Source organism: Leptonotus elevatus, chromosome 12 (genome assembly GCF_054856555.1).
Source record: "Leptonotus elevatus isolate MCC_2025b chromosome 12, RoL_Lele_1.0, whole genome shotgun sequence".
Classification (NCBI taxonomy): Eukaryota; Metazoa; Chordata; class Actinopteri; order Syngnathiformes; family Syngnathidae; genus Leptonotus; species Leptonotus elevatus.
Genome location: NC_141250.1, coordinates 17,388,277 through 17,400,288, shown reverse-complemented (window position 1 = coordinate 17,400,288; position 12,012 = coordinate 17,388,277). Strand labels below are relative to the sequence as shown.

General features: G+C 41.9%; 1 protein-coding gene across 4 annotated transcripts in view; it reads left to right on the top strand.

The window, feature by feature from the left end:
- Window positions 1-12,012, top strand: part of myo3b (myosin IIIB) — a 76,883-nt gene that overhangs the window by 55,033 nt on the left and 9,838 nt on the right. For all 4 annotated transcript variants that reach the window (XM_086091837.1, XM_086091839.1, XM_086091838.1 and 1 more), the window contains 2 exons: window positions 951-984; window positions 1,892-2,003. In XM_086091837.1, the coding sequence (XP_085947963.1) occupies window positions 951-984; window positions 1,892-2,003 (146 nt within the window). The remainder of the gene's footprint in view (window positions 1-950; window positions 985-1,891; window positions 2,004-12,012) is intronic.

Below are 12,012 nucleotides of genomic sequence, written 5' to 3'. Positions count from 1 at the left end.
GAATAGCAACAAAGCTAGCATTAGCAACAAAAAGAAGTGTGCTATACACAGTACAACATTGCGACCTTTAGTGTGCTATTGCTTTTGTACAACATTTCTAGAAGCGCCATTTTTATTGTTATCATTATCAGTTAACAGTAAAAAGCAACAAGTTATAATTTATTTGATTATTTAGTCAGTTATTTGGCTCCGCCAACAATAGCAACAAACAGCAGCATTAGCCGCGGATAAAGCTGTTAGCGCAACATGCTAGCTTTCTAAACAGTCAGCGTCAACATTAAACAAAAAGAACAATTAAACAAAAGAAACTTGTTTTTCCTCTTTCACTTTCATTGAGCGAGTCATTTTGTGGGTGCTTCACGGCAAACAAAAGTTAAAGAAAAGAGTTTGGAAATGCAAAATGAAGCCAATTGTAGCGGTGAATGCGTACTTGTTAGCCGTGTTAGCATGTGGGCCGTGTGTCTGCTAATATGTCAATGACATGAACACACTTGGAGTTTTACAAAGGCATCTCTAGGCTTCTCTCCTTGTCTTTATCCTCATCTGATGACCAATCATACTTTAAATCAAATCCGTCTTTGCCATGCTAAATTATTAACAACCCACGGGAATGTTAGATAGCCACTGATATGATACTGGCCAAATTAGCGGTTACGAATACCAATGAGACAGTGATGTATAAAATGATAAGTCCCAATGCTTTTACTGTATATATTTTCACGCTTAACGAAATGAATGTGAGTGTTAATGTTTGATATTGTTATATTATACACCTCTTTCAAAATGTTTGGTTACATATTTTAATTACTGATGTTTTAGCAGATTTACATAATAAACTTGAGCTATTTTAAATCAAGATGGCCCTTCATTATTTGCACTGCCTGCATTATGTGTTTGAAAATATTTTCATTTCTGTTCCTGTCGCCTAAAAATGTTCCTTGCTTTCACAGGTCTCAGAGCCCGACGAACCTACATAAGGCAAATGTGAGTACGGAAATATCTATCAAATGAGAAATTGGTTGACTTTTAGCCCTCTGCTTTTAGCCGTCTATCTCAAATAGCACTCGTCTTTAAAGCTGCAGATTATTCCTTTGGAAATGTTTTGAGTCCTTGAGACAAAAAAAAAAAAAAGAGTTCTCGCGCTTCAGCCTCCATCTCAGCAGAGAAGACAGGGTGGTACGGGAGCGAGAGAATCAAAAAGCTGGAAATTCACGGCTGAGAATAAATGCTCGCTCTCCCCCCCGAGGTGATTTGTCTTTGCGCTCCTCTTTCTACAGATGTTAGAGCCCTTTTTTAGTAAAGACCTGGGGTTCTTTGGTAGCACTTTGATATCCTGCTCGGATTCAATATGTGAAATAGAAGAGCCACTCCGTGACTTGGAGCACATCACACTCTTTGAAGTCTGATCCAATTTTTGCTGCTCACCATTTGATGTTGAAAGGATGAAATGAGGGAAATGTACAGTTTTTGCCAGTAACTCTGCAGAGCATATGTAAGATTAAAAAAGCAAAATCCTTTGGAGGATGTACTTAGAAATGTTAAGCAGATTAATACTTTCCTATACCTTTTTTTTTTATTCAAAGATAAAATTAAATATGAGAGGAAGTCTATGTGCTGGGTGTTTTTAAGTCGGTTTGTGGCTGTTTGCTCGGAGGGAGCACAACTGTATTAGCATTTCATTAACATTGCAAAGCACAATAATAGGTGGCGCTTGTACAGTACGCCTGCTAAAGTGTAAATAAACGAATGCGGCGTACACATGAGTAGATTTCTAGGATGCGAGGGCTTGTTTCTGCTTGCGGCCCATCACGACACCCCCTTCCTTCCAAGCCCCCCCCCGGGCCTTCACTGACACGGCTCCTTCGGGTGTGTTTACGCCTCTCGTTTCAAGGTCGGCCCCGACAGCCGAGACAGACACGTGAAAGACGCGAAGAGAGACAAAGACGGTGTGACGAAGCCTCGCAGGGAGACAGCCAGGCTGCGAGACGCGCAGTGTAAACAAGGTAAGCCTGCGCGCGATGCCGGCAGGTGCAGGTAATTACGCCGAAATCCCGCTTTAGTGGATAAAGTGACATTTTTAATGCGGGGGGGGGGGGGGGGGGGTTAGGGGGGCTTTTTCCACCTCTCGTCCTTTCCTCCGATTCTTTGTCGACAGCCAGACAGACGTATTCCTGTGGCGTTTGCAATAACGCAGGTCAACTCGTCATAAACGTCTCGCAATGACTCAAATAGACGTGCAAAGTAGCGCTGACGTGAAAATACACAAACCCTGATTTGTCGAACATATGTTTGATTTGCTTGCCGCCCCGGGCCATGAATTACATTAATTCCAGTGCCCGCGAGGCTGAGTGGGTGGCTGCACAGTGGGACCGCTGATTACACCCTCCACCACTAGGGGCCCCGGCCCCTCATTAGTGTTATTAGAGGGCTACGAGGTAAGTGACGGAGGTGGAATAGCATTTAGCTGCGCGGCTGGGAAGATTACGGGGATTAGACATGATAATGTAACACAGACAGGGCTCTCCGAGCGGGCCCGGGATTAGTGTCAGCACACCACAGCAGGTCTGGGTTAGATAGCGGCTAATTCGCTAATGCCGCATACAGGTGACCCCCGCTCCCAGGCGTCACTGCTACTCAAGTGTCTGATTTGGAATGTCAGAGTGATTACGGAAGGAGACATTTCAATGAATGCCATTTTGCTTAAACATGCGCTTTGTCAGGAATCTCTGCGGCTTTCATTTTGACACAACACAAAGCGCTGACATCCCAGTTGAGTTGTTTCTTGGTTTGTTTGTTTTGCTGTTTTTACCTCCTCCAAGGAAGTTATGTTTTCATCACACCTTGCTTGTTTGAAGTCTTCAACCGAGTTACTCGTACTTTCGTCAAAGTGAGCAGAATTTTTCAATGTTTTTCCTAAATTTCCAGAGACTATATAGCATGTATCTCATAAAACTACTATAGATATCCATTCTGGTCTCTGGAACTCGAAACGTGCAAAATATCCATTTTTATATAGCTTATCCTCAGTAGTTGTGACATATTCTGCCAGCCAATCACAGCACGCAGATAGGCAAACAGACATCCACTTTCACATTCGATATTTGGGGCCAATTTTGATTCTGTAATGAACCTAATATGCATTTTTTTGGAATGGGGGAGGAAACCAGAGTACCGCGGCTCACAGGAAAGAACAAGCAAGTTCCATACAGGAAGTCGGGATTTGAACCCTGAATTTCAGAATTACGAGGCGGATGTGCGACCTATTCCACTTAAACTTAAGTGGGAATTAATAACTAAATTAAACGCGGGACATGTGCTCCATGGCTGCAATACTGAGAATGTTTTGCCTTTTTTTTGTCCCTTAAAGGCCACCTTACTTCACATACAGTACAGAAAAGGAGAAATATAGAAAATAATCTTGACCAAATTAAGATGAATCTGTCATAGTTCAAATCTGTGCCCCACTGTGTGTATAGTTCACTTTGGGGTCATCAAACATTCCTTCATTGATTGGATATGAACTGAGTTTGCCAAGTGTTCTCGAAACTCTCCTCATATATAACAAACAGATTTCTGATATTCCGAGTCACCGTTCTCCCGCCTGGTTTATGTTCTAAGGTCTTTCAGGAACGTCCATTTGAATAAGAGACCAGGGTGGCTCCGGCACCAAGGGCACACTTTGATCTGCGCACATCTGAGGGCCTCTCCTTCCCCCCCCCTCCCCCTGTCTTCTTCTTCTACGTCTTTTTTCATGAGAGCCTTGCCTTGCCAGATGTCTAGAGACCGCCGAGCTCCTTCCTGTGTCTCATCCCGCTGTCGCCTCTGGTGATCGCATCAGTTCTCCTGGGCCGCGGCTCGACCCGAGTGTGTCAGGATTAGCCGTGAGAATCGAATTAGCGGGCCCCTCTCGACTCTCTCGGCACCCTGCTTCCATTATTGCCACAACAGCGGGGCGTGACCTGGAAACTCTTAATGTGTTTGACGGACGTAGGGTCGTGCAGTGGCATTTTGCTGCGGTTTTGTCTGAACTTATGTCCCTGGAGTGAAAATGTTGCTTCTTTTTTTGCTGACTCTTCTAATTCTGCAGGGGGGGAAAAACCCCATCAATGTTGCCATTTATCACAGATGGCAAAAGTACTCAACTCACATTTTGCACTTAAGTAGAAGTACAGATAAAAAGAAAAAGACTGCTAACACTCAGAAAGTAATGATTTAATTACATGAGTAAAAGTTTTTTTTTTTGTTTAAGTACAGACTTAGTAATTGGTTTGTCATATTTGATAAGACTTTCACTATGAACTGAAAGTAGTACATTTGCTTAAATAAACGGTCAAATCAGCCCTTTCTAGCCCCGTCTTGTCCGTCTCTAATTTGACGTTTAAGAAATCATCGTGCCTGGAAATAAACAACCAAACACAAACAAAGGGCCTGACTGACAATTGTTGAATAGCCACTTCCAAAACAAGCAAATTCCAATACCTTCTTTACCAAAAACAGGGCATATGACTGAGTAAACAGAAGAAGAACACGGAATTAGCTACATTTTAGCATCGCCTCTTTTTTTCATTTGTGGTGTGTGATGGTACATTCCTACAAATGAAACTTAAAACAAACATTTTGCGTTACAGTAAAACTCCATTATAAGTCATACTACTATTATCAATGAATGGGATTAGTGAAGTGAGGCTGCATGCTAATCTTGGTAGCAAACTGCACCACTAAGTACAAAAGTAAAAACACATTTTTACTTTCAATTATATACAAATACCTGTTTTGATAACTTGGCGCAATGAAAACAAAACACCCAAAAAGTGTGTCTATTCTTCTCCTCACAGTGCTTGCACTAAACAAAACAGGTGTAATGCCTTGTTAGTACGCTAATGGTGTCAACTGACTAACAAAAAATGCTAAATGCTAAATTAGCTAATAAGACAGCTGGATAAATACAGCTCATCGTTATGTATGTTTTCATATTAAAAGGAGACTTTTTGAACACCAGAAGCTAATGGTTAGGCCAGCACAATGTATTTTTATTCGACACAAATCATTCTTGGAGGCAATTTTTTTTACGTTGTTTCGCTACTGGTGCAGGTTCGAAAAGTTAGTAAGGTAAAGACGCTATTTAAAAAAAATTATAATAATGAGTAGTAGTAAGTCTGTTTTTAAATATAGGAAGTGAAAGTCAAGTCACCAGAAAAATCAAGTCATATATATATATATATATATATATATATAGGTATATTAGGGGTTTGCATCTCTCCAATTAATCTGTTCAATTTGATGCACCCACATCTTTTAAATAAAATAAGATTTTTGGTTTTCATCACACCCCTAATACTTTATTAAAGTAAGAAAAAATGCATACTTTGTTACTTTCCACCCTTGCTTCTTCTACTCTAACAAAGCGACCTTTGATTTCCCGTGTTTTGTCACTGGGTAAAAAGTCTCAACGTACACCGTGTCGTCGTGTAAGCCCGACGCTCTTAAAGACGGTGTCACCTCTCGTCACCTGTCTCCCGAGCATGAATATTAATAAATACAACATGTTTGGAAAAACGAGCCGCCGAGGTGCGCGCGAGAAAGGACGACTCCGCTCCAGCGAGCAGCCGATACGATCAGAGCGCTCCTCAGCGTGGTAAACAGGATGGTGCGGCGGATCAGTCAAAGCTGACTTTATGCTTTATGAAAGCTGAGCTACTTATGTTTAAAGGCTGTTTGAAGATTAGGGTTGTGGTAAACATACATGTCAAGTGAGAGAGAGAAAGAGAGAGACGGCGCTAAAATGGAGCAACAACATAGAGACCAATTATCTCTGCACTTTGGAAAACACTTTTAACCTCCTTGTTTGATGATATGAAATGGGGGAGAGATAGAGAATGCACAATGTGAGAAAAAATGTAATATTGACTTATTGGTTTTACAGTGCGAAACGGGGATACAGTAGGAATTGATTATTGATTTGTTGCCATCTCCTTGTACTTTAACAAGCTCATTATATCTATTTTAGTCCATTTATTTGGTCACCTGCACTTAATTTCAGGCCACCTCTGGCTCTGAAAGTTCTGACGTAGTGGAAAAACGTTATCTGACCAATCTGAAGACATCCGATTCAATGCTGGGGGGGGGGGGGGGGGGGGGGGGGGGTTGTATTTACGCTGCCATGACGTGTATGCAAATTGTGCCACTTGAGAGCAAAAAAAAAAAAAATGCAATTGTATCACTTTTACCATGTCATGAAAATCCAGTCTTAAAGATGATACTGGATAAGACCAGCCAGGACAAGTAGTTGGTGTACATTTGCGGTATGATTTTTTTTCCATACTGCTAACTACTGGTCGGCATGCATATTACATCATTTTGTGTGGAAGGCTTGTCTAAACATGTACTTGAAACTTGTTCAAAGTGTGTGTGTTTAATACAGTGGCAGGCCATACATCAGAATCCAATTTACAGGCCAGCCTTGTAAAAAAAATAAAAAAATAATCCTTCTAAGGTATAGAAGCCTGACGGTTCTCTAGTTAGCGCCCCGCACGTTGGCACATTTGGTACCAAGGCCTTCATTCGGGACTTTGCCAAATAGTAAAGTGTGCTGATTTCTACAAATGTTTTCCTTGTCAATTTTGGTTGTAACCAATTTTGTTAGAACCAACCAATCAAAGGCTCTGTGATAGTGAATCTGAAATTTGGCTAATATTTAAAAAAAAAAAAAAAAAAACAGTCCCATTGCTACGATAGTTTTTCGGCTAGCATTACTGATTCTGGAGGCCGTAGGCAGATCAGATTGACATGGCAACACAAAAAGGCTGATATCTGATTGGACGAACTGGAAACAGAGATGGCTGCCACTGGTTGGAGTTTTATGCTTCCTTGAGTGCTCTGGTTAAAAATGAGGAGTTCTGGCACACTGAGGTCAAAGCCTCACCGCTGCATCTCACTTTCCTCCGCTGCGGTTTTCCTCCCCGAGCTTGTAAACATCTACCCACATGCCCCCCCCCCCCCCCCTCAACTACCAGGTGCCGCGCTACACGCCTCCATCACCACAGCCGCAGTTTCACCATCTCAACATGCTTCTGCCAGACAAACGATCCACCCTTTCCGTGTTCCCAAGACAAATACTCGCCCTCCCTCTCGCTGTCTCACCCGCTTGATCTATCCGTCTGTCCTGGCGTATCGGCGCGTCTCCGCCGAGTGCCTTCAGTTTTAGGCAAATTACGAGCTCAGCGTTAGCGGCAGCCAAGATTTGGAAGGGATAGGGAAGACTCAAGTTGCAGGGAAGGAGTTGCCGCTGTCTGACGCTACCTACGTAATCTCCTTAATGTCAGTGGGAGTCGTTAACAGGATGTACTTCCAAACTAGTCATCATCCATCATGATTTCAGCCCCATAATCTCCGCAGACGTCGAAGGAAGGCGGAGAATAATACTTCAAGTTCTCCGTAAATTTTGCACCAGCGGATTGAGTCGTTTGATTTTGGGGTAGCAAAGTTTTAACAAACAGATTTATAATATATATTTAAACAAACTATATTGAAAGCCTTGTGGGTCTTTCTTATTTCTGGTTACACGTTCAATAAAGTTCAGTTGTTTTAGTAGGCTTTTCCCTGATGTCATTTATTGTGCAAATCTCAAATCAAAATTAAAAGTCAGCACTCTGGTGCAAAATAGTGCAAACAAAAAATATTGCAGATTTTTTTTTTATGAAAACAGTACAAGTTGCTTAGAGCAAGTATTCACTTGAAGATGACAAGGTCATGCACAAGTGGTCATTGTAAACAGCACAAGTCTAGGTAAGACTGAATTAGTTGCAAATTGTGATGGAAAATGAAGCTTCATGAACCACTTGTGATTTTTTTTTTCAAACTCGTATTTGTTACGCTGAGCGCAAGCCGTGCGCGAGGCCAGGACGCAGGTATGATGATGTCATCAACCTGCGCTAGGCAATGACATCATCAACATGCGCTACCGCGATATAACGGTAGAGTCAAAATCTCTACCTTGGGCAAAATTTATACTTTATATTTAATTTACCGCTTATATCGCCCAGCCCTCGTTCCATGCCATTTTGTAATATTTAGTAAATTATTTTTGTCACTCAAATGAGATTCATGGAAGCACTTTACGAGTCACGTCTTGCTTGTCCAGAAAGATGTGACCACAAAAATGTCAGGAAAAGCCTACTAGAACAGCTGAACTTTATTTGGACTCTTAAAATAGTGGCAAGTGTGTGCTGACTCCAATTTAACATAAGTTTGAATGTGATTTGTTAATTGTGACTACAGCCACAAACCTCAATTATATTTTTTTACCACTTCCGCCTTCTAAAAATCGTTTTTGTTTTCAAGTGAGTTGTACAGGTTTATCGGCCACATTAATTGCGGAAAAGGTTTTGAAATGATTTCCAGAAACCTGGCATTTGATTTGAACAAGGGGGGGTGCTGACTTTTCATATCCACCGCATATGATATATAATGTAATAGATCCTGCCCATGAAGAATAAAAAGCCTTTTACGCGAATGAGTTCATTCCATTGCCAGCCAGCTTTGTTATTCAATGATCCCGCCCTCCTGCTTACCTTTTGAGTCATATTACTCGATCGCAAACTGCATATATTATGTCAAACTACTAATGGCCGACTTCTGTAAAGACTTTTCCCCCCACGCAGCCGCTCTTTGAGGGCTTTCTTATGTTCCATATCTGTTGTCAGTGGAGATGATTGATTTCAGTGTGAAAAGCTGGATGTAAGTAACAACATCCTCCTTCCGCGTTAGTGAAAACAGATGCAGGAACTCCCCCTCCGTCCCCGTCCACAGCCCCCCCCCCCCCCCCCCGGCATTATCTGCAGGAGGACTTGATCATTTTGTCTTCTAATGCAAAGCACATGAGTTAACGTTTATTGTCCCAAATGATAAAAGGGATAATAAATCTCAGGCGCTCGGCAACGTTCTGGAAAATCTCTTTAACTTCAGATCTGTTTTTTGTTGTTGTTTGCAGCTGATGAAAAAGACCTGGGGGTTTTTTTCCCCCCCTTTTTAAAAAAAATAAATACATGTGCTATGCTCGCGTTGGGTATGTGCGTTCGAGAGAGGAGGCAGTTGGGTTACACGTGCTTCATTTAGACATCAAACATCAAAAGCCCCCCCCCCCCCCCCCCCCCCCCCCCACTGATGATTTTTCCTTATAATCTGCCTTTTGGAGTCTCTGCCCACTCCTACCCCTTCCCAGCCCACCACCCGCCCCAAATGAATAAACAAATCCCGAGTGTGATCAGGTGATCCCAGTGTATGATTGTTAAAGAGGAAATCAATACATCTTTTAATTTATTCCAGTAAAAATCCCTTTTAGCGTCCCTTTCATGTTGTTTCTGAGGAGCGTTTGGGATTTTCGACAGATCTCCGAGTGGCATTTAGAGATGTAATGTGAGTCAACTGCGGCTCTTTGAAAAAGAAAAGAATACCTTTCTCCAGAAGAGCTTTTTTTTTTATCTCCCGCCCGGCAAACATTTGCAACATGTACGATGGGGGAACTCTGCTGGCTTTCTTTTGATAGAGAGGAATCAATATTGTATGAACAGTGCTGCCTCCTTATTCCCAGTCCGCCATTATCCCTCCCCACCCCAAACGGCAAACGCTCACCGGCATCATTTAGGACCCCCCGCCACCCCCTCCATCCCAACCCTCGCCGGTGTCAGCCAGCGTCTGACCTCCCGCGTGTGTCCAGGCAGGGAGGCCATGCCAGAAGCCAGCTTGGCAGCATCCCTGCCTGCCTTCTATCTGCACGAGCAGCATTCCTCTGGGGCTCGCCTGGATCAAATGGCAGCGATTTCCCAGAGAGAGGTGCCTAGATGGGAAGCCTGACCCATCCTCTGATCTGCTGCACGCTCCCATCGCTGCGGGTCAGAAATGGATAAATGGCGATGCGGAGGAGCCAGCCAAAAGATTATTGCCCAACACTTTGAGGGAAAATATTCTAACGGGGATTTAAATGGCAATTACTTCGCTTCAACCGCAGGTCTGAACGATTGCTCTAGACGGTTTTAAACGATGATCATCAAACATCTACAAGCTGTTTTAAAGAAATAAGTCAGAAAATTTGATTTGTAAGCCTTGTGGAGCTGATTGGTGATTAATCATGTGGGATGCAGAGGCACCGTTGAATCGGTGTCAGCTATTTTGTAGTCAAAAGAAGGGAAAACAGTTTGTTCCACCAAAGCCTAAATTCTAACATTTCAACCTAAATATACAAAACATAGAAATAAGCCGAAAGACCCTGTAAAGTGAATTCAGATATTTGTTTGAAATAGAATGCAGGATTTTCTTACTTGTCTATGTTTTATGGGTATGGGAATGTAAATTAGCTGTATGCTAACTGCGGCACATTTACGCAGGTATTGTACCAGTGTATCAATATTTATTGTCCTTTTCAAATAAACAGTAAATAAAATGAAAATGAAACCACGGCGTACAGTGGGCTAGCAACCCGAGAAGAAAAACGAAAAATAAATTCTTGGACAGAACAGCTCGGTCTCGTTATTTAAATTCTAAAGTGTTACATTTGTTTGTGCTATTCAGGCTAACATAAACGGCTAACTATCTTCAAAAGTTCTTTCTTCATGCATCTCTGTTATGTGAACCTACAAATGGGCACAACCATGCTCATGGTCATTGTCGTTTGGAATCATATTAGCCCGTAAGCTAGCTAGCTAGCTAGCGCCATACCTTGCGAGCACTGACTTAAACGCATTTGATTGACAGTTGACAGTGAAGTGGGGCGAGAGAGAACATCTCATTTTTTAACCACTTTAAAGCTGAATAATTGGAAAGACAGAAACGGCCAACGTGAGTGAAATCTTTTTTTAATATGGCAAAAAAAAAAGTGCCAAGTGGAAGGCTATCATGGAGTCAAAAGCGGAAAATAGATCTTCCATCTTTCTATGTGTTTACCAAAACTAATAGTTTGTATATGATTTGATATTTTGGCACAGACCAATAATAAAATCAACACCCGATTTTTGCAATTTTATTATTGTAAAGCATTCAGCATTCAGAATGTTAATGAGTTCAAGTGGAGGATGGGTTGCACAAGGAATCGCATCATTTATATTCCTTTTTTTGTGTGTCCACAAACGAAACAAAAAAAGATAAGCAAAACAAGGGACTGTGGAGTATGCAGTCTGCTACATTATAATCCTCTTTTCCAGCTTTGTTCAAGGACTCCTGAGTTCATTATTTGCGATTGAGCACTTTGATGCAATTTCAGGGGAATAAGTAATTTGCTTATCAAACCCATTTTGGAATTATTAATAGTAGACCAGCGGCCTATATTTAACCGGACTTTTTTTGTTTGGTTTTTCAAACAAACTTGGTCAAGACTATTGAGTCAAAAAGAGGCTTTAAGTATAACTTCCTGCTGACAAGCCATGTCAATTCTTTTCTTTACAGTGCCCATATCCTTTCAGTAGTAAATACTAAAAAGGGGGCCATGGTGTGCACCTTGGATGCTGGCAGAGAAAAAAAAAGATTTGCTGTTAGCTGACATGAACTTTTTGGCCGTTTACAATGCATGACTTCAGTAAACTTAGCGCTGCTTTGACTAACATTAAAAAAAAGCCGGTGGAGAGATAGAGGGGGGAGGTAGAGAAGTGTCGGCCGTGGGTGCTCTTTGATGTATATGACTGAGATGTGATGAGGTCGCTTCCGAGCGAGTACAAAGTAGCGTTGAGATGGAAAGAGCAAATTCAGCTTTCGTCAAGGTAGAGAGAGGCCAAGCCGCGATGAAGAAACGTTCCCGCGCGGAATGTCAGCAAAGAAGATGAAACATTATCTGCTATTAAATATGAATGCTTTATTGTGAAAGTGTCTGGCTTTAGCAGCTTTTGTAACCTGTAAATGCCCACGCGAGGTGTGCTCGAGTGGACGGATGAACAAAATAACAGGCTTAGGTGTAAACAGTCTGGTTTTGACGCAACTTTTAATCGAGCCGTTGTGGGGAATAAAAAATCTTCAAGACAATTCTGA